General features: G+C 33.3%; 1 protein-coding gene across 6 annotated transcripts in view; it reads right to left on the reverse strand.

The window, feature by feature from the left end:
* LOC123564135 (synaptotagmin-15-like) overlaps nucleotides 1-24,956 on the reverse strand; it is a 397,543-nt gene that overhangs the window by 152,990 nt on the left and 219,597 nt on the right. For 5 of the 6 annotated variants that reach the window (XM_045357483.2, XM_045357480.2, XM_045357482.2 and 2 more), the window contains exon 2: nucleotides 13,726-13,912. In XM_045357483.2, coding sequence (XP_045213418.1) covers nucleotides 13,726-13,912 — 187 coding nt within the window. Of the gene's footprint in view, nucleotides 1-13,725; nucleotides 13,913-18,851; nucleotides 19,003-24,956 lie in introns of those variants that run through there. The other variant, XM_045357484.2, reaches the window with a different exon arrangement.

Below are 24,956 nucleotides of genomic sequence, written 5' to 3' on the forward strand. Positions count from 1 at the left end.
ATATGAGCCTTGTTCAAATATCGATGATGTTAAGTCAGTTTATTCACTTACGCAAACTATATTAAAACAGTTTATTCACTTAAACAAACTATACTAAGGCAGATTATTTACTTCAGCAAACTATATCTTTTTGTTGCCATAAGCTATAATTATATTTAACTGTGTTTTTCAAAAGATTAATAGGTTTATATACCGGTACCTTCTAAATATAAGAACAAAGATATAAACATGAAGAAAATTTTATGACGAGTTAAACTTGACCTTAAATCAGAACAGAATAGAAGCACTACATAATGGATACGTTTATTGGCTAAAGATATCCAGTGGCCGTCTTTCACTTATAATATTTTATCTTTAGATATTTACTTCAATTGTGTAAAATCCTCATCAAATGTATCTAACTTTATTACATATGTAAGTTAAGTTTGCATATTAAGCTACATCAATAATCAAATTCATGACGTAACAGTTGATTGTTAAAACTACTTCCAGTTTTTGTAGTAGTGGTGCACATTTATACTGTGTTTAGCTATACATGTATGCAGTACGTACTGTTTGACACTGTCAATACGCATAAGTTGCTAATTTTACGCTTACGTAAACTACATTAAATATTTGTTCTTGTTTTCAAATACAAATTTTGGGCCTAATATAGCTTAAAGGTATATATCCAGATATGTTAGAAACAAACACCGTTTCTCCAATGTAAATCTACGGTGCCCCTAAAGTGACATGTTACACACTTTTTTTTCCACTTAGGTAATGTGAGACTTTTTTTATTTCGTTTAAACGAAATGATTTCGTTTAACGAAATAAGTTTAAACGAAATGATTTTGTTTAAACGAAATAGTTATTTCGTTAAAACGAAATGATTTCGTTTAAACGAAATAGTTATTTCGTTTGAACGAAATCATTTCGTTTAAACGAAATAAAAAAAGTCTCACATTACCTAAGTGGAAAAAAGTGTGTAACATGTTACTTTAGGGGCACCGTATTAAATCTAGTCTTAGATACATATAAATTTGATCACACATATTGCTACGTTAACTTATTAACACATCCCTGTAATATTTAGAAATAAATTACACACCACGCAATGTTTCAAGCGCGATAAAAAATAATTATCTACAAACGTGAGTCAGTATTAACTGTATATAGATTTGTTGTCATATATTAAAATATGTTGTGAAGTATTGATAACAACACATTTTACAGCCATTACTTGGATGACGGATGGCAGCTCTCTGATCGGTTATTAGCATAACATTTCATAGCTATGATGAAAGAAAATTAATACTTAGATTGCGAGATACTGATGTTTTAATTTACAGCCTGTTTAAGATTGCAGAGCTGATGCTATGGCACTTCATTCTGTGTTTCCCAGATTTATATATCTTGTATAGAGCGACAAAATCATTTAAGATCCTTTTCAAAACATTCTTGGCTGATGTTTCATTTAAGACACATCTGTTTTAATATGGAGAAAGTGGGCTGACGATTTTACCCCATCACATATTTATTGTACACACTTTGAGTAGAATGACACATTTATCAACTGCACTTTTCTTTCAAGTATCTTTTTATGATTCAATATCGTAAGCTGCACATGAAAAACATTAATACATTTAGCAGGACAATTTAACCAATGAATCTTTTTACGCAGATGTGTCTTAGGTTAAATTGTCCTGCTAAATGTATTTATGTTTTTCATGTGCAGCTTACGATATTGAGTCATAAAAAATACTTGAAAGAGCAGTGCAATTGATAAATGTGTCATTCTACTCAAAGTGTGTACAATAAATATGTGATGGGGTAAAATCGTCAGCCCACTTTCTCCATATTAAAATGTCATCCTTAAGATGATTCAATCAAATCAGCCCACTCTTCTACTTTTTAATGTCATTTCACTGAATAGCGTTTCAACAATCTGTATCGCTACAAAATGTGCGTCCTTGATATTCAATATTCTATTGTGTGATGAATAAGACAATTAAGGTTTAGGAGTATATCATCAAAAAACGAACATCATCTTTTCCAACAATCTACCTGACCATTACTGTCACACACGATGGATACTAAAATATTCTGAAAGAGTTGTCCCCTTTTTTCGGCGACGCCGTCTAAATTCGTTTTCGTTACCTATGCCACGTGACTTCAATTTGCAAATCAAACTACTTGATAACGCATTATAGATAATTTATCAAAATGGAAGATTTATGCAACACGCTGCCTGATTGGACGAGAGTGTCAATTTCTTTCACTCTGTTGATTGTGCTACGCTGAGTGAAATGTAGACAAAGCGTTTATCCTAAACGACGCTGTTCACAGTTTTAAAGTTAACTTTGGCTCAGTATATTTAGCCAGAATATTGATATATCTCAAAATGATAAGTAAGTTTAATAAATATGATAAAAACCTGTTCAATACCAACATATATCAAATTAAATAAAGAGCTGAATACGGTCTGCGTATCACATGAATAAGGGTGTGATAAGAGTCTTTTATGTAGAGAAGTGCTTTTTAAAAGATTTTCTTTGTTACAATTGTCGTCTGTATATGAAAAGGTTTCTTGCTTTTGTGACTTATTCAGGTTGCATATTAAAATGGCTACTTGTTTGCTTTGATATATTTGTTATAAATTATTTAACTGATTTATTATATATGAATATTTTTCTTCAGTATGGTGTGCAAATATTGAACTCAATTGAAATCTGTTTTATTATTATAATATGTATGCTATATAATGACTGAATCTCGTTACACTGAAATGAAGGTACGCTGCATACAGTTTATCTTTGTGATATGACTACGGTCAAACTTTGCTTATGAAACAGAAATATTGAAATAATTACAAATGTATGTTTTGCTTGACCTTCACTTTTTTATAGGTGTGACGTCATTGTCCAAAAATTCATGAATAGCGAATATGCTATTTGTTATAGCGGGATCAGTTGGCCTATTTTAGAAATAAATAAAAATAATAAATAAAAAAGTCCTTTAATTGATTTTTTCTCATGTATTCTAATCAAACTTGATTTGTAGCATCTTTATTAGGCCCGCAGCCAACTTTGTTCAGCTGGGACATTTGACTCCTTTTATGGGCTGCTAGAGCTAAAACTATAAATGCCTTTATACAGCGTCTCATGAACAGCTTGGTGGATCTTTGTCATACTTAGTCTGGAGCATCATTATAAGGTCCTCTTCCAAATTTATTTATATAGGAACTTGGGCCCTATTAGGGACCACTATAGCTAAAAGTAGATATGCCTTTCTTCGCATTAACCACTAAAATGTAATGGATTTTTATCAAACTCGATGTGTAACAATATCGTAAGGTCTCCTGCTATTTTGTTACAAATGGGGATAGGGACCAATTTAGCTAAAAATATAAACACGTTTAATGACCTCTTCTCATGAACCGCTTCATGAATCTTCATCAAACTACTGCTGTAATTATTCGTCTAAGGATAAACGAAACAAAATTGCAACCATACGAAACCTTTGCGAAAAATTAAAAGAGAACCATTTAAATTGTTAAAGTGCGGTGTTTAGTTTTGCAATTTAAAAAATGTTAGATGAAAGATGAATGTTAGATGAAAAATCCATAAACTTCTTTCCTTATTACAATTCGCCGACCATCATTTTTAAAGATATTTCTTGTTTAAGAATGAATGCCATTTGTAAAGAAATAAAATTAAACAACTGCTGAAAGCTAGGTTCAGTCTAGTTATGTGAAATTTTAGCACTGGGATATTATTTCAAATGCATCGAAGAGAAAAAATGGCGTTGAACTGTCCGAATGTGTGGCCCCTTTATGCAGTCCTTTTCTGGAATTCAATGCGTATATCAGTATTATAATAATGACGATTATTTTGTAGAGTAGTATACATGTTTTATATGCTGTTAAATTTTCTAAGACTTCGTGTTGTTTGATTTTTTTTTTTTTGAAAATGTAAGGCTAAGCATTAAGCTACTGATATTGTAGCTCCTTACTTTAGATATAAGTTCCCTCTGCATGTAAGTACAGTTAACAACTTTTCTAACGCAACACTGTTTTTGTTTGTATCTTAAATGAAGCAAATTTCTGAAATGTTTAGACAACTAAATTGTGAATGTCATAAAGAAATTTCAATAAAACATGTAAGCCATCTTACTTTTGTATTCAATTTTCCGACTAAACCACATTTTTAAAAAAGTCACAAAAATGCTTTGAATTATCGAAACAAGTATCTTGTTAAAGCTGTTTCTGATCACAGTAAATATAGAATAATTTACGTTCTGCACATTCTCGGGTCATACAATAGTGTTAAGGCTTGGTATCTTACTACTTTAAACTTTAGGTCTTTAGTTATTAAACAGTTTTTAAGATCTTACTAATAGGTAAATTAGCTGAACAAAAAAGCCTCTATTTTGGTTTGAATGGTGCTTCTTTTCTTTAGTAACTGTAGAAATGAAAAGGTGAATATCACTTTAAACTTTCGCAGACAGCGAAACGTACCTTTAGCGAGATATATTATATAGATGGGATGTTATTTAATAATATGGTTATCTCCTAATAATTGTTTTACATTTGTTGAATGTTCAGCATTTAAAATACATTTTAAAACATTAATAGTAGTGTAAAAGGAAGTTGGACAACCCTGCTGAAGACAGTTTTAGTCGTGATATTTTTCTTTAAAACCGGAAGATGTTCATAAATGATTTGGGAACTGCGGGCTTAAGTTAATTCAAAACGTTAGGAATAAGCGAGTTCATATGGTGGCTGATTTCTGCCATCTCGTTCTGGCGTGTTAGCGCGTTTGCAGGGCGCCAGAACGCCAGGACGCCAGGACGACAATTATACGCACCAAGACGACAAACAAGGCATTTGTCGATCTAGCGGGGGCGCAAACACGCTAAATTGGGAAGTTGTCGTCCTGGCGTTCTGGCGTCTTAGCGCGTTTGCAGGGCGCCAAGTCGCCAACACGCCAGGACGACAATTATACGCGCCAAGACGACAAAATCCATATTTGTCGTTTTGGCGCATTCACTTATCGTCTTGGTGTGTTGTCGTCTTGGCGCGTATAATTGTCGCCCTGGCGTCCTGGCGTTCTGGCGCCCTGCAAACGCGCCAACACGCCAGAACGAGATGGCAGAAATCAGCCACCATAAGTTCAGCTGTAGGTAGATTAAATGACTGTCCGTCCAACATGATGTTGTACACAGTTACTCTCAGTTACGTTGCCTTTACTACTTAAATGTTATTAATAGCTTAACGACTGTTTTAAGTGTCACCGGAGAAATTTATAGCCAAGGGGAGAAGTACCAACAATGTGTTTAAAATTATATCTGGTTTGTCGTTAAATGATGAAAAGCCATTTTATTTCAGTCGCAGCGCTATCGATTGGAGCAAATTAATAGTTGAGGTCATTTCATATATCAGAATTGTTGCTATGGCAATAGTACTAGGGACAGAAAATGCTACTCGTTATTAAATATATTTCTGAATTCAATATTTCTAAATTCGACTCTTCTTTGAATTTTCGATAAAGTGTTTTATATCGTGTGGCACAACGCATGAGAAAAAACTCACGTGGCACAACGTATGAGAAAAAAAACCACGTGGCACAACGCATGAGAAAGAAAAAAACACCTCGTTAATTAGTGGTAGATCATCCGTAGAGGGTATGGAATCCATGGGTCAGGTGTCGAGAGCGTTTAATATAAGACTTGATTCGCAATCTAACTTCAATAAATTAGTATAACATGTACAGACAAATGGAAAACAGAACAAATTTCATCACATTAAGAAGACTATGAATGTATTTTTTCCAAACATTTTTATTCTATTCGAGATGAATATTGTTAAGCGGTCCTTCAGTTTAATGTCTTGGGCGGGGAGGTCACAAAATACATACATATATATCGTATTTTTGCGCATTATGTATCATAATATATTGATATTACATGGAAACAGCGAATCCCGTCAGTAATGATATATAACATGTATTCAAATGACATCTGATATGCCGTGAAACAGACTAAAGTTCATTATTGTAATTAAACTTATACTAGTCACTACTGAATTTATTTATTTTGTCTGCGACCTTATCAATTTGTATTTTTAAGGTACACACTGGGGAGATTATGTTTAATAACGATGCTTAAATGGGGAAGCTTACGTAATCTTGTCACACGCCTATCCTGTTAGATTATTTGAACCAACTTACAGTATAATGTGATGCCCGCGAACAATAGTACTACCGTTATATTGTCCGGATATTGATCTGTCACTAAATAAAAATGGAACAAGGGAGCGGTGGTGTAGGTTAAGGTGTCATCCGTTCAACCCAGGACCGTTTGTTAGAACCCTGAGGTCACGACCACACGTGATCATATGACACCAGTACTGGCTTTTCCATTAAATAATAATTACCTTTCGAGGCATAAATAAAACTAAGTTTAAAAAACGTTTAAAGACATGTTTAAAATACTGCCTGTTATTAGACAGGGTCATGGATAGGTCGAATATATACCGATTCAGAAAAGTACAGAAGGAATTAGGTAATCGTATACCAGTTGATAAGGTCATGTTTAGTCCGTTCTAACTGGTAAGTAATGAAAACTAACCCATAAAGTTACTTTTTTTTTTCAAAAGTGTTTTTACCAAGATTTCAAGATTTTTAAGAATAATTTATTAAGGCGTAAACATTATACAGTGTCCATCGCCACAAACTAAACATACTTTGTTTTACATTTTGACAATATTTGCTACATTTACTGTATACTGAAAAAAGGGTTTCGTGAAACGATTTTTTCTCCAATCAAACACTGTAAACAGGCGGTCATAATATTCACATAAAAGTACTAAAATAAAATATCACCATAAGACATATGTTTTTCGTTCAATATTTTGGTGGAACTAAGATAGTAATTAAAAAAATATATATCTTAGTTACAGATGATTCGATATATGGAAAAACGCCACAATTTTAGAATGGAAGTTTATGGGAAAGCAACTGGTACGCTTGAAAATACTGGAACGTAACAGAAGCACCCAGTGCACACCAATTCCAATGCATTGCTCGTTCGGCGATATTCAGCATGCTGCTTCCTATACTGGTAAATCTTTTAATCTTTTAATAATCTGCACGACTCTAAGATAGATTTAATAGCTGAAACGTAATTTAGGCGATTATCATTATTTAAATGTATATAGTGCATTCGGACTTTTCTGTACTGTATGATTATTATAAACGAAGCAAATTGCATCGCTACAAACTAATAATCTGATGAAGATGTTTTGTTTGTTGCTATATAATCAGTACAAATGAGGTACATTCAAAAGAGTAAAGTGCTTGTTTTTTTCTCTCTACGTAATTTGTACAAAAGAGGAGCATTCGAAAGAGTAACGTGTCTGAGTGTTTCTACATAATAAGTACAAATGGGATGCATTTGGTAACATGTCTAGTTCTTTCTGCACAATTGGTACAAATGAGGTGCATACGAAAGAGTAACGTGTCTAATCTATTTGCATTATTAGTACAAATAAGGCGACTGACATTGCAAAAAAGGATTTAAAATTCTTCCTTAATACGTTCGGAGGCGTAATATGTCTGATTTATAATTAGTACAAAAGAGGCAATAACGCTATATTATTATTCAACTTTACAATATTACACACTGTATTAGATCAATTGCAAACATCATATGAAACAGACAGAGCTAATACAAAACATAACTGAGCCAATATGAGAAAAACAGGGCCAATACGAAAAAACAGGGCCAATACGGAATTCAAGCATTTTGATTGGTTCAAAAGAGAGGGCCAATACGGAGAAGCCACTTCCGTTTGATTTTTAAATGACGCCATTTTGTTTTACATCAGAGTTATAGATTACATTTTTTTTTTCACATTTTGATAAAAAAAAGTCATCCAACATGTTTGAATTTAATAACCAAGTATGACTGAGCGGGATGTACGTCTTCGGAGATTACAACGGTACTTTCGCTTATTCGGTATTGTGTAAAATGCAAGTGTTTCCTGTCAGAAATTCTAGCAGTTGTCAAGGAAAATAATAAGAAAATATGGAAACTCAGATTAATTAAAAGGATGAGACTTATCTTTAACAGACATTTTGATAGTGTGGACTATTTGTGCAATGATAAATAGCGATTCAAGTGCTGGAAAGTGGATAAATAAATTGGCGAACAAGAGTGTCAGTTGTGAACTGCAAACAATTTCGGATAAGAATTAAACGAGGCATGGGACTATATAATATGTGCTTGATTGGTTGTATTATCTTGATCAACACATATGTGTATAATTTTGTGTCTCGTTGCTTGCAGCCTAAAAGGAAACGACTTTTAAAGCAGTTTTTATCACAGTTCAAATGGTATGGTACTCGCTAAAGAAAATAAATAGGAATTCCAAAAAATAAGGTATGTTCTAGTTACTCTTGATTTTGCCGCATTAAAAGTATCTTTCAAAATTATCTCAAGTACCTACATACAACTCATTCTGTTTTACTGGCGAAAATGATCATGATTTCTAAAATACGTCTAAACTGTAAACAACTTGTCAAAGAATGACACGATTTTTCACCTGAACGCGCATAGCTGTCATAAGGTAACTCACAGAGTTCTTATACTGTTACCGCCAACAGTTGAAAGTTGAATAATAATATTATCATTAATCAAGCGATTTCATATTGGCCTAGTTATTTGTCCTCGGGCAGTCGTATTGGCCCTCGGCCTACGGCCTCGGGCCAATACGACTACCCTTGGACAAATAACAAGGCCAATATGAAATTGCTTGATTAATAACATTATATTATAATACGGTTTAACATATGAACTTAAAGGTAATATTTTCTCTGTAGTGAAAACAAATGAGCCGCGCCGTGAGAAAACCAACATAGTGGCTTTGCGACCAGCATGGATCCAGACCAGCCTGCGCATCCGCGCAGTCTGGTCAGGATCCATGCTGTTCGCTATCGGTTTCTCTAATGGCAATAGGCTTTGACAGCGAGCAGTATGGATCCTGACCAAACTGCGCGGATGCATATTCTGGTCTGGATCAATATTGGTCGCAAAGCCACTATGTTGGTTTTCTCATGGCGCGGCTCAAATGCAGCATGTCTAGCCACAAATCTTCTGGCAATACAAATAAAAGAAAAAAAGGAAGTAATGACTGAATTAGTCCCAAGCTTTCATAAAATTAAAAGCTTTCAACATCATAATCATTATGTATATACTTAAACTCTTAAAAAAAATCATTCTCTGGAAAAAAAGACATTGCTGTATACTGAGTAACGAAGGGGAATATTTCTCTGTTAATTGTCAGAAAGTTGTCCATTAGCATCAAGTAAATGTTTTACTAAGCCAATTTAACATATCTATTGAAGTTTTAATAACTAATGAGCAGCAAAATCATATCGTCATTATCAAAGAAAGAAAATTTTATTTTGTTTTAAGGAAGCTATTCTATTCAAACTTCGTTTGATTTATACCCAAAACTGCAATATAACATAAAACCTCAGGAGTATTAAACAGTTATTAAGCAATTTCAAAATGGAATGTGTACAAGAACATTGATCATTCCTTCAAAACATCTTTTTTTTGTTTAGGATTCACAAACTTTAGCAATTTCTATTTCGATGCTTATAACAACATACTGAGAAATTTTCACAACGTGGTTTTAAATGTGTGAACTATAAACTCTACGACAGAACTCGAAAATATATGAGCTGTGCCATGGGAAAACCAACATAGTGGCTTTGCGACCAGCATGGATCCAGCCATGAGAAAACCAACATAGTGGGTTTGTGACCAGCATGGATCCAGACCAGCCTGCGCATCCGCGCAGTCTGGTCAGGATCCATGCTGTTCGCTTTTAAAGCCTGTTGGAATTTGAGAAACTGTTAGCGAACAGCATGGATCCTGACCAGACTGCGCGGATGCGCAGGCTGGTCTGGATCCATGCTGGTCACAAACCCACTATGTTGGTTTTCTCATGGCGCGGCTCATATCTGAGATAAACGGAATTTTGAGATAAGCGAGTTCGAGATATAGTGTTTCAATTGTATTATAATACTCCTTTGTGCAAAGGAGGGAGACAAAATATTATTTTGTAAAGAGAACAAATGAGACGACCGATATTGCTATAAAAGAATAGAAAATATTGTTATTAATATTTGTGCAGTCTCTGAGGTTGTATGTCTTTTGGTTTTCTATATAATTGATACAAATGAGAACGTTGTCCTCACTAATAAGGAAATACTGTCTTCAGACATATGCATTCGGACACAAAATGTCTTCAGGTTTTCCCTGTAATGAAAATACATGTATCATATGATACAGTAACACATCTTGTTTTATTACAGATTTTCGGATATAAGTAAGTAATTAACACGTATAACCCCGCATAATTTGATACAAGAATCCAATTATCATAAAATTCCGGTATAATAATGAATAATATGTCAGACACAATGTACATAACACCACAATCGTACACAACGTATCTTTTAGGAAGTTACAACACATTATGAAGACAATATACTAGTATATACCATCGCACGATTACATTTAGAATCTCAATAACTCGGAAAATGGTCTGATAAAAGATATTGACCATTATTATAGTCTGAATTTGCACAGGGTAACATTTACCAGTATATATACAAAAGTTACTTAACAAGAATAATTAAGCAAACTGGTTGATTTGCCTTCTCCGTAACAATATTTTTGTTTCTACATACGTGTTGTTTTAATTTGTAAACTGTCTCAATTTCTGTAATTATAAAATTTAGCCACTTAAGGCATTTAGGCAATTAACGTTAAATTTGACAAATTGCTACTATGACCATCTTATTGCTTTATCTTTAAAAAAGTATGTAGCCATGTTACATCTGAATCTTACAAAATAAAGAAGATCCTAGTAGGGATCGTTTGAAGTTAACAGTTACTGTAGTGCGTTTCCTTCCTGCGAGCTATCTAAATGAAAATTGATATGCCTGCTAATATCATTGCTATTTGACAGGAACCTTTATTTGATTTCAAATTTCAGTTCAGTTAAAATTCAGATTTTAATTATGAAACTGAGAGTACTTAACTGAAAAGGACAATAAAAAGCAATAATCACAAGTTATTATATGATGTTCGACGTCAATTTGAGGTGATTTTGTAGCGTTTCTAGGGAAAAACTGACGTCTGTAGAATGCAGTTTTACGAGTTGTGCTTTTATATGGGCTTTTACTAGAACTTAATTATTCTCATTAGAAATGTGTTCTGTGAGATTCACTCACTAATCTTGACGATTGTTAATGCTCTAAAATGATTAAAATGTCTTTAAAATACTATTGAAGAGCGGATAATTTCAAAATGCGTGGTGTCACGTGAGGAAAAAACACCACACTCGCTTTTTAATTTGCCAGCTGAAACCTGATGTTTTAAGTCTTAAAACGTAGTGTTGATTTCATACAGATCAGCTCACGCGGAAAACCCATTCTACTCGATCCTCGGAGGATGGCCAAAACGAGTACCAAGGCTCCGACTCGAAGTTTCTTCGAGTCAGCCATTTTCCGTCAAGGAATTTCGCTATCTGACTCCGAGGATTTATGCGAAGTCACTCGAAGGAAATCCTCGAAGTGACTCGAGATGAAATCCAATTAGCGGAATACACAACTATATTGCTTTCTTTTGTTTCCGAGTCACCTGACGGAATTCCTTCGAGTGACTCCGAGACGAATAAATAATTACCTATACAAATTTTAATGGGCCTTCGAGTAACTTCGAGCACAGATTTCAGATTACTCGGAGCAGGGTGATTATATTTTACATTATGATAGTAATACGCGAAATAACACAGTATTTGTAAATAAAAATAATACTGTAGTATTTTTATCTTACTTTAAAATAAACTAAATTTTTCTGTTTACTTATGATATTTTATCACTTTATACGGCAGTAGTATTTCTTATCCCATTTATAATTCCTTCAAAAAAATAAATCATTTCTCCTATAATTTTTATTAATTTATAAAAGTAACTTTTCTTCAACGGCCATTATCTTAACGTTTATCTAGTTTTATATAGTTTATAATTTTGTCCATTTTACATCAGTTTATTTCTAAATTTAATTTGCACTGTCAGAAACTATTTCAACATAATATTTAACAAATCACTATTCTTTAACGGCCGTTATTTGAAAGTTTGCTTAGTTTTATATAATTCTTAATACTTTCTAGCGGGTGTATTTTTAAAGTTTATCTAGTTATAAAATATTCATAATTATGTAATTTAGTGCATTTTTTATGACTTTATTTCTAAATTAAATTCGCGAAATCAGAAATTGTTCCTATATCAAAATTTAACGAAGCAGTTTCCTTTAACGGCGGTCATTTGGAAGTTTGTTTAATTATATATGATTAATAATTATTCCGTTCTACATAAACTTACTTCTAAATCTAATTCGCATATATTTCAATACTGAACAATTTACTTTAGCGAGTGTTATTTCAAAGTTTATCTAGTTATAAATTATTCTTAATTTAGTGCATAAATTATTACACGACATTTTTCCTAAATTTAATTCGCTAAGTCAGAAATTATTTAAATATCAAAAGTTAACAAATCACTTTCCTTTAACGGCGGTGATATGAAAGTTTGTTTAATTTCGTTTGATAGTTTATTAAACATAACTGTACCTCTTAATCTAATTCGCATGGTCAGAAACTATTTCAATATCAAAATTCACACCAATTTCATACAATTAAAAGAACAAGCTAATTATATAAAAAAAAAATCCGTCCAAGTAAGGAAATACTGCCTCGAAGTTTCGTCAAATTATCTCGCGGCACTCGAAATGACAGATTTATTGTTTATTACAGACTCGGAGTCGCGCGGAGTGGCCATAAAATACCGGAAATCATTATAGTGTTACCTGTATAATTTCGACTCGGAGTTCCGCCAAGTAATTTCTCGGAGTGACTCGACGAAATTCCGCTAAAGTAATAAAACTATAACAGTCGGTACTCCGAGTCAGAATTAGGCAGTACTTGGAGGAATTCCTCGCTATACAAGATTTTTCCTTCGAGGAAAAACGGAAAGTGGGTTTTCCGCGTGAGCTGATCTGTATGTTTAGAGAACTTATGTCATATATTCTAACTCAAGTGCACTGCTAAAATATTAGGGACCAGCAAATGTCTAAATTCCTACAAATTAAATGATCTTTTCTTACGTGACAATATGAAGGGTAACTATTGAAGCAAAAGCAGGCACTGTTTAAAACTCGTCATAGTCTCTGAATGAAATGTCGATACAAACTCACATTACCATAAAAATCGCCAAACGTTTTCTAAGACAATTAAACACTTGTTCCCAGTGTATAAATCACTTCTTTTTAATACAATATCTAACTAGAGAACTTCTAGTCTTTCAGTACCTTTCCTCAGTAAGTGTTAAATATTAAGATGGATTTGATAATAAACTCTTTTTCGTGATTTTCACGTCAGCATTCTTTGTGATATGTTGAGATCACATAAGGTTCAAAATGTTTCAATATGATAAAGCCATTACCACGGGAATGCTTCCGATATGAAAGATGAACTATATGTTTTTCTGTCTAAAAGATCATTGCATCAAACATAAAGTACTAACTTTATATTCCATGAAATTAAGACATAAATGTTAAGTCTCATGTAACAGTATACTTTCACAGACCGGTAAAATGATTGTAACTTACGCGGTAATTCCATCAGGAAGGTTGCCTATTTCCACTTTAGAATGTTTCCTGTGTTGCGAGACAATCTGTTCATAGCTTGACGACCGGCGACGTTTCTTGACACTGCACAGCCGCCATACGACTACAATGATGAGAACTGCCACCACAACCGCTAACACAGATCCGGCGATTACTACTGCAGACGACACTGAAAACAAAAATATGTTTGTTAGATCTGATACATTATCAATATAATGAATAATGACGTAACAATGACGTAATTAAAAAAATAGTAGTATGATACTGTAAACAGCTAAAAAGGCCCATCACCCAAACATTAACCTGTTTTTGGACGATCGAAAGAGTGAGCAGGCTAGAACAGACACCGCGATGATTGCTCGGAAGAAAGACAGAAGGTAAGTTTTGTTTACTTGGACAATAGAATGAAAATTTATACAAAAATAAACTTTGTGAAATATGTATATATAAACATTTAAAGCTGTGAAAAATGTTTAATGGTACATTCTTCATAGAATTTATTTATGAGATAGCGGCATTTTCAGTTATTTTTCTCAGGTAAGAAGTACAGCGGATCGTCCCGATTCCAGTCAAAAGCCACAAATGAATACCTAAAGTGTTACCGTACTGAATTACCTGATTTGACTGAATATGTTGTATTGTAAAAAATAAATTATTCAAATGAATGCTGCGTTATTTTGATCGCCGTTAATTTATTTTCTCAATATTTTAGACGTTTTATAGACAGTTTTCAAAATTTGTTGACACTTTTCGACAAAATCACACTGTTACAATCGACAAATTTGTTAAGTATTCCATCAGATGTCATGGATCCATCCTCAAAAATAATAACCATGAAATGATACCATCACATGCACTACGTGAACAGTTGCCTTGAAATGATACCCTAACATGAAATTCGTGAACAGTTGCCCTGAAATGATACCCTAACATGAAATTCGTGAACAGTTGCCTTGAAATGATACCATCAAAAGACAACACATGTAAATTTTCACAAAAAACACCTTGAAATATCAAACACTTGAAACGTTACACGGAAAAGTGTACAACATATTTCATCCCGTAGCATGTACTAAACAAATATCTGACAGCTAAAGGAAACACAACCGAAATTATTATTATTATTATTATACCAGATTTATATAGCGCCGTTTTCATGATCAATTTCACGTTCAAAGGCGCTTTACATAGTTCAAAGCAGCCACACAGGGCGCATAATTCATTTTCTACTAGTACAGACACAGAGCGATCTGACCAGCCCCCACGACAGAGAGATCAGTTGGGTGGGAAACACTGAAAAGCGTTTCTGAAAATTCCCGAGTAGCTGCCGGGTTCACAAGGTACTGTGATATATTTGCAACCACATTTTAGTTGCTGAACTCTATGAGCACACATTAAACCTTTGCTCGCATTTATGATTCAGCACACCATTTAAATGAAACAGATATATTCAATGTTCCAACTGCACATCGACTGAAAATGATAATTACATACAATGTTATGCATCTCCAATTAATTTGGACTTGAAGGCATACGTTTAAGTTGCGTACGTAATATGGACTTGAAGGCATACGTTTAAGTTGCGTACGTAATGTGGTCTTGAAGGCATACGTTTAAGTTGCGTACGTAATGTGGACTTGAAGGCATCCGTTTAATTTGCGTACGTAATGTGGACTTGAAGGCATTCGTTTAAGTTGCGTACGTAATGTGGACTTGAAGGCATACGTTTAAGTTGCGTACGTAATGTGGACTTGAAGGCATACGTTTAAGTTGTGTACGTAATGTGGACTTGAAGGCATACGTTTAAGTTGCGTACCTAATGTGGACTTGAAGGCATACGTTCAAATTACGTGCGAATACGAATTTTATAAAATACAATTGATGTAGGCGAGATTTTTAATCGAACGAGAAATTAGAAATACATTTCCATTGCAAATTTGTTCAAATTGGTCTCTTCAAACAACATAATGGAATATAATAGACTTTTTTTAATTAGGCAGACAAAACACTATCTAACTATTTCCCTGAGAGGCCACAGAAAGCACTTGTAAAGTATACAAAGTTAACATATAATCCGAGAACAATTCCAAGTGTGGGCTGGCAAATTAACCAGTCCAAATAGATAATATGTCGGGTAATTATTGTTTTTCTACTAGCAAATCGGTCATATCCGGCTATTCTTTTATTGCTTCAGTAACAAGATCTGTCATACAATTGCTTAGGACTTGTCCCTTAAGATCACTTAATGAAACAAAGCCGTTCGTATTGCTCTACATAGATGATTGATATAAAAGCTAATCTGATTGTAATACCGCTTATATTCCCAATTGCCTAACAATGAACCCCAATATACTGGGCAATTTATGTAATATCTACGTAATTATGTTCTCAAATTCAAAGGATCGGTGAAGGGCAGCGGTGGAGGACGGTATCCAACGTATCGCTACATTGCGGCGTTTATCTGAGATCGAGGAGGCATACAGAAATAAAAAACAGACAGATAATTAAAAACATTTAATTTCATCAAGTACCTTTAATACTTTTGTGTAGAACAAAAGGAATAAAAAGAACGAGCGGACTTCCAAGAAAAGTTATGTAAAATCGACCCTTTCAGGCAGACCAACAAAATCCTCAATCCAACAGACATGGTTTTTACAAATTGCCTAAGACCAATAAAAACGACCAGACAAAGGACACACTTATAATCACAGTACAATTCATAAAACGAAACAAAATCCCCTGGGCGCTTTGCGACCGACTGCAGAATACATATATAGGGGTATTAAATCAATTTAACGTATAGTTGTCTTTATTTTTGTTTGAAGTCCTCCAATCAAAAACAAATGTTAAACACCATTATTCATATTAATGAAACTATCATTTTCAGCTTATTCTGGTAGCATGATTATAATAATATGTCGCAAGAATGCTTCATCTGAAGAATACAGTTCAAATATTAACAACGTTTAAGGAAGAAAATAAACGAACGTACGTATAGACATACAAAGGAAAAGAGTTAAGTTCATATCTCTTGTCCTACAAACAATTTTCAATCGGAAACAGCTTGAACCTCAACAGGATGACGTTCCTCCACAAAACGGTATTCCTTATGCGAAGTAACAAATAGATATGACCATCCATATTATATAACATGACTAAAATTATACAATTACATTTGATTTGAATATCAATTGCATAAGAAATTCTATGTGCATTTCGATTCTTTTTCCAAAATGTTAATCATTTGATAGATGGCATTAACTGTAAAACCATTCCAATGAACTTTGTTGATTGAGTCTGTTTATTTAAATAAGGTCAAGCGCTACTACAGATTCCCGTTTAGTTTTAGAAAATATTTTATATTAAACTGAATATTCAAAGTCGAACTTTTGCACTACTAAAATGGGCGACATATCTCGATATATAGTATCCGTAAAAACGTTTTACATACTGTCTTGCTTATTAATAAAACGTCACGTAAGAATTTATTTTAGTATTAAAGTAATATACATATTTTATTTGAACAAACTAAAGATACTAACATATAGCAGTTTACGCCATTGTCATTTACGTAAACGCATCAGCATTGGAGTTTTCTCCAAAAACATTACTGAAAAAAAAATCCGGCAGACAATGTAAGGGCGGTAACAAAGCAAGATATTCACGCCATTAAGGTTTAAGGATGTGTCTCCCTTTGTTATCTGACAGCACTTCTTGATGAACCCAGTCTTCTCTAGAGTATTGTGCTGTGTAAATATGTCCTTTAATTTTGTTGAACATAAATATATCTAACTAAAAACCTTTTAAACCTTTTAAGTTAAATTCGACCATTAAATTTAACTGTTATTATTCATAACATTTTTCATTTTTTGATTGGTTAACCGGTCAACAGTAAGAACTGAAGTCCTAGGTTCGAAGGGCTAAAGGTTAATAGTTTTGACTATTGTCTGGCGAACGTTTTACTACATGACATTAGAAATTAATTTTCATATTTTAATTTTCCTCAAGGTTTTATTTTAGCCTACCAAATTGACTTTTGAACTATTGACTGGTTAATAGCTCATACTATGGACCAGCCATAATAAGTTAGGTAATAAACGTCTTTTTATCTTAAACATGTTTAAAAGCTTATAATCTACCTACGTCACCAAATGGACTGATTCATGTATGCTAAATATTATAGGGAGTCATTATTATTCGGAAATACAATTTTACAGTCATAAATTTTATTCTTAACCCACAGTAAGTTGACATATTATGTATATTTTCTTAACGTTGAACAGATCACTATCTAAAATAATAGTTTCACGATTTTCTTCGCCGTGGGCAGATGTCAAAACCAAGTCGGGGTTATTAACTTATGTGATAGGACATTAATATTTGTTTGATACAAATGTAGTAAGATGCCGACGGCAATAATGTAAATTGATTGTCAGTCTTCATTGACTATTACAACGACGGTGTCTAAATATTATTTAGTTCTGAAATAAAATTGAGGAAAAGTTAAGCGTCTTACGACATATCACACATCACTGGTTTGGACAGAAATGTTTCCTTATCGTGATTCGTTCCAGATTTTACGTTACGGAGTGCTGTAGAGAATTTGTTTTTATCATTAGAGCAATATCTACCGAAAATATATTTTACTTTTAAAGACAACACATTTGCAAAAACGGGATTGTCCTGGAGTTAGAAGCCGCTTAAAACTTCAAAATGTAGAAAAACATACACATTGTAATACTTGACCCTCTTAATCCATAAGATAACTAATCCTATGCGGAATCGGTGTAAGGTATCTATTAAAAAAAATGTTCTTTGTAACTATCACAACTTGCGTTTCTTACGTCATTTATCATTATGCAGCATACAATTAGTGCTGACTCAAAAGCTCTAATGCTTTAGAATTTTACGTGTTATATGTATTTTAAATATAAAAATGAGAAAAAAAATAAGTGTGCAACGTTGTCCCTCATATATGATAATAAAAAAAGGCTATAAGACATGTTTGTTACAATTAGTATAAATTCTGATTTTACTTAATGTATCCCTGGGCAATACATGATCAAATAAAGTTTTAACATATAAAAGTACAAGCACATAATACATACCTTTAGGCTTTGCCATGATAACGCTCCAGTTAAAAGTGTTTTTATTTAATTGGTTTTATATACCTAAATGAATTCAATTAAATACGCTAATTTTTGAAGTTAACTGATGGATGTCGACATTCACTGTATTCCGATATCTGCAAACTACTTCAACAAATAGCTCTCAAAACTGGTGAATTAAACCATAATTTATATTGAGCACACTTCACTAGTATTTCTGGTCCATTTGGGAAATTATAAATTGTTGTTTTATTGATTTACATGCGGCCAGATAAAAATAACCGATGTTACCTAATCGTTTTAACATTTCAAATGTTTACTCAATGGCTGTGCAATCTGCATTATGTTAACAGAGCTCTGAACAGTCTTAATGATGATAGCAAAAAGTACAACACAGAAATGGCGATCAAACGAACCGATAAGGTTGTTACTACATATATATTCGTATTCCTGCTTTTTGGCGTTACTGTTTACATACCCCAAAAATCACCATATTTAAACGTTCATGGTTATTGCTGGAAAGATCAGTTTAAAGACTTTGAGACCATTCCCGGAATGAATTGTAAGGAGCCTCCGTGGCGGGTGGCCGAGGTCGTTGACACCGAGTTTTCTTGTCCCTTACCGATGTGGGTTCGAAACCTCGCTTCTTCATGTTAGGCTTACGGAAGATGTGTGGTTCTACACAGATACCCGACCGAAACCATGATAGGAGGGAAACAAAAGGTATTCCTCTACAATAAAAAGCTAAAAAAAAAGTAGCCATATGACCCAGACAATTGTGTCTGTGTGACTCTAACCAAACAATATATAAGATAAAATACATTCACTGAAAAAACCTTATCATTGTATTTTCAGATAGTGGTCAGAGATAGTCAGTCGTAAGCTTGGGTTATGAGACTCGTCTTCAAACTTTACAACATCAGACTTACTCGTATTGCGAATTACTGTAAATTGGATCATTTTCGCACAGGCTTTATATAGCGATTCAAAGGTAAGCAGCCTTTAAGAACTCATGAAACGTGAGTGTTTGTGTTTAAGGATAAGAGGCAGCTTAATCGTCACGAATACTATGAACTCGCCATAAGCACTGTTCGTGAATATTGACGAAAACAAAGCTATCGCGATTCATACCTAATCTGCAGTACTGCTAAAACGGATGACAACACATACGACACAAAATGGCACCGTGCGAAATCAACATCCAGGGAAAATGTTTTACAAAAAAAGTAATAACTTCTGATGTCGGTAAAGCGCTAGTTTTGAAATGCAAATGTTCAATGATTGTGTAAAGCTGTTTTTGCTCTCTCTTCTATAATATGAAAATATTTTATTGAATTTCACACGTATTTAGACAGACAGCTAAACTGATAATTTTCGGATTCATTTGTATAACGAAGCTGGACCTTTTTCTGATCTTACAAAAATCCCATTCCACGTTTGAGACACATTAATATTTTATTCTGTTTTGCTTTTTAATATCTTTTCTCTCACATACTAGTACTGCTTAAGAAGTCTGGTTATATAGTCGACAAAATCATAGTCACTTTTACTTTGCATGTATATAGCTATAAATATATATCTGCATATTCTGGTAATACACGGTCCAAAACATTTTTATATAATACAAAACCCATTTTACAACTGAAAGAACCCATTAAGTCCATTATGTTTAATTCTACATCTTGTATGCTGATAAAAGTGCCTTAAGAATTCTTACAAAAGACGCGTTTAAGCTTTTAACAGTATTTACTTTATTTGTGAGACAGTACATTTCCTTTTAAAACGTAAATGATGTAAGAACATTATTCTAACGCAGTAAAGGGATAAATTAAACACTGCTTAATATTTAGTTTCAAATTAGTCTAAAACTTTATCTCCAATTACTATAAATAGAAATTTCAAAACGTCTGAAATTCCGAAACACCCATCGGCACAACTGAATATAAAAGAATACAGCTAAAGAAAATCTAAATTTACAAAAATAAGTTTTTTTCATGCTTTTAACAAGCATTTATTTGATAACATTGCACAAAGCTTTTCATCAATTAACAAATATCTGCTACGAGCAATAGCCTGTTTACCAATATCAACTACGAAAACTTCTTGAGATAAAAGGTTAAGGTTCATGATAACTTTGAATATTTGACCGAATAACTAAACATTGCAATATAACATATTAACTTAAGGACATGTGACCTTGATGCTCAAATATTAATAAATTACGGATATTTTGTTTGCATAAAACTTTCATAATTTTAAAATGTATAAAACTGAATCAAGTAGCCATATCGTATTCATTGAAACTACTCCCTTAAACTATAATGTCATATAATCATTAATTGTTAAAACCTGTTCTTTTGGGCTGATGCACGGGCAAAATGTGAGTATTTCGTAGGCAAAAGCGCTATTCATCTCCTAACATGATAGAAGTGATAAAATTCATTGCTTTCATAAAAAGTTAACGTCTCATGAAAATCAGCGTGGTAATGCGCTAACACGATATAATGTAATTTAAATATGGATATTAAATTGAATGATAGATGGGCAACCTCATGTGTCCTGTCATTTGCATAATTTTATCCCCTGAATCATTACACTGAAAGGCTTATCTAAACTGTATCTTTTCTTAGATTTGGACCGTTGCAAGAAATGTTAAATAGATGTCATATATAGAAAAATATAAAAAAAATCTGCCGGCATTCACATGTAGACGTGTAATATCATTGACCTTGCCTTTCGTCATAAAGAAATAAATGAAGTCATTTTTATTAATAAGTAACGTCACTTAAGTGCACGCTATTTTAGACAAGGGTTTTCCCTTGAGAAAGACAGGAATGTCTATCCCTGCATGTGATTTGATAATTATGTACTTTCCCCATTATGAAGGCAAGAATATATTTTCCCCTTTTGTAAATTATAGCAAGTAACTGTCCACCAATTGCTTTCAAGCTTATCTTGCGGACGAGGCAATCTTCTCGTGACAATATGTTTGGAGAAATCTACCAGCCGCATCTGATTCATGTAGGGAAGTTGCCAATGACGTTTGCAGTTATAGAGAACTTAACAAAAATTTTAGTATCTGACTGCTCTTCCTCGACTTACTGTAAAAGCAGAAATTTTCGCGAGGGTTTAAATTCGCTATATTTGCGATGTCCTTCATATCGCGAAAAATAATCCTTGCTTAGATATTCACTATTAGTATTGTTCAAATTCAAGGAGAAAACAAGTTTAACAAAGGCGCGAATATTAAACCTCGCGAACAAACTCAAAATTTCAAATCCGCGAAAGTTTGACCCAGCGAAAAAATGTGTTTTTTTAGTACATTTTACAGACGGATATTGAATATCTTCTCTCTGTACTGTTAATTATGGTTCATTTGCTTTTCTATACAGAGAGTGCTTTAGACACATAGTCCGATATTATGCGAGAAAAGCGGTTCTTTTGTTGTTTGTTGTGTTCGGCTTGATGCTGTTTGATCTTTGTATTTTAGTTGATTAATGGTAATATATTAGTTTACAATTTATTCCAAATTTCATACACGTACCTCCGCATGTACAGGGCTCATTTTGCACATAAATCGAAAATGCTATTAGAAACGCATAGAGGTGTGTTCTTTTGTCACTTCGTAACAGGAGAGCAGGGGTTGTACATTGTAAGTCCATAATAAATATGGATTTTTTCTACATAGCTGTCAACTTGAGAGTAGTTCTCATTTTATTCGATATCCGGCCGAGACAAATACTCTTCATATATATAATGGCGAACGAAGTGACTCGGTACACGATTGGTATAAACAGAGACAGTTCCCGGTGGTCCTAGTGTTGTTTGCCTACTTAAATGTTTGATAATTCGCTCTTTTATGCGTTCTTTGGTACTAAAATCGTAAACAAATAGCTGTATGTTGTATAAAATTATCAAAGACGTAGTATTAATTGACACTGTAATGCATTTGCTTGATGGTAGTCTGTTGTCTGCAACACTCTAAGTCGAAACTCCCGCTGTTTTCATCGTTCAACTGCTGCTAAATAGATTTATATACTTTTACGTAAGGATAACATTTCCCATGTTATTTAAAAAGAGTACATTTGTCAAAAAAACTCCCAGGATGCAATTTCCATGTTTCCATGTAGAAATCTTGTATCATCACAATCTGTAGAATCAGCATTTGAGAAGCAACACAACATGATTGTCCAGACAGTTATAAGTTTCCATTAATTATTTATAGCAACAGATGCAATGTATGCACTTTATACCTGACAAAACGAACATTTCTTTGTAAATTATATATACTAATGTCTTTTGTTTATTACTCATACTAACTGAAACAAACAATATTTGTTGACGTCCGATATCCAGACGAGTAGAAACTAATAAAATATTTCCGCCTAAAATGTTGTCTACATGTTTGTGAAAAGCAGCAACAACAAGTTCGTCAGAAAATGGATACTATTGTTTATTTTGCTTAGGAACACAATTATGAAAACAATTTTTATTTTGCCAATTACATATGCCACTTTGAAATATATTAAATGATTCTCAATAGAAAAGAAGCAAGCTAACAATCATTGAACGGAGTATATAATGTTAATAACTCGCCTCATTTGTAATGGAGAAAAGAATATAAGAGGTATTGTCGCCAATTGATCGTAGGCATCGGCGTTGGTTAAGATTTGAGTTTAGGTCAATTATTTCTCAAACACTATAAGAGCTACAGCTTTGAGACTTTATTTATCATCAAATATTGAGTTAAAAAGCCAAGAACCATAAGTCTTATTTGAATTTTATTAACATAATGACCCTTTATATACTGTTCAGGTCCACGTTTCTTGGATGCTATTCATATATCAGTCGGTGAGTAAGGAAAGCAAGTACTCTAACTATTTTCTTAAATATTACCCAATGTCAAGCACTTACATACAAAGATTGGCTCATGCAGGCCATGCTCTTATCATTATCACTACAGTGTTATTACAGTGGACCTGCATAATTATAGCATACAGCTTGACTTATATGTATTGAACACTTCATAGAAATTGACATGGTTTTAAGCTTAACTTTTTAAAGATATGTTAGTTACACTTTAATACTTCGAAATGGGGTTAAACATAAACTCATTTGCAAACTTGCGCAAACAATCGCTAATGTCAAGTAAAGAGAGATCATTTGTATTAAATTCGTCATAAATTCCCTCGAGTGGCTTAAAACACTTGCGCAAACAATCGCTAATGTCAAGTTAAGAGAGATCATTTGTATTAAATTCGTCATAAATTCTATCGAGTGGCTTTTTACATTTGGAATACGTTTGTTACCTCGAGTATTTTAGAATATGATTTATATCAAGATCAATATCTGGAATTGCACATGATATCAAATACAAGACAATTTCATCGCCAGGTTAATATATGATTCAAAACATTGCATTCGTCGTAGAATAATTAAAATACGCTACATCAAATCAACCATTGTCCAGATTTCATTTTTGTAAAGATATTTTGAAAAGTTGCAACCGTTTCTTATAAAGTTATAACTGTAAGTTTATAACACTAACCTTTTTGACACGTTGCGAAAATTCCTGTTACGGAAAAAGACCTACTAGTAAATATTTCAAACTCAGTGTATTTCTGTGTCAGCTTGGATACTTACCAACAAATTGTATTGAGTAATTAGACGTGATATATGAAATGAAGGTTTAGCAGAATGTCGTTTTTGAAGACCCATTTTACTAAGTTTCGATGCCAATAACTGACTCACTTTAGTCAGTACAGTGATTGCAAATTATATCATTCTCTACCGTCACACCGCTAAACATACAATATACTTTAAACATATACTTTATTTTAGATTTATTATCAAAATTCATGTTAACTGGTCGTAAAAATTCGTTGCAAAACATTGTTATTTCTGAATCAACCTGGCGTACTGCTATAAAGCCACAAGACTGTACTTGTCTTGCTTGTAGGCTTGGTAAGAATGTATGTTTAGCTGTCAAATAAAACACACAAAAAACAAGCACACACGTCCAACAGGAAAAGTCGCATTCAAAGAATATAGTCGCCCATAAAACATTCCACTTGAAAGTAGGGATTTTTGTAAATGTATGCACGC

This window comes from Mercenaria mercenaria, chromosome 2, assembly GCF_021730395.1.
Source record: "Mercenaria mercenaria strain notata chromosome 2, MADL_Memer_1, whole genome shotgun sequence".
NCBI lineage: Eukaryota > Metazoa > Mollusca > Bivalvia > Venerida > Veneridae > Mercenaria > Mercenaria mercenaria.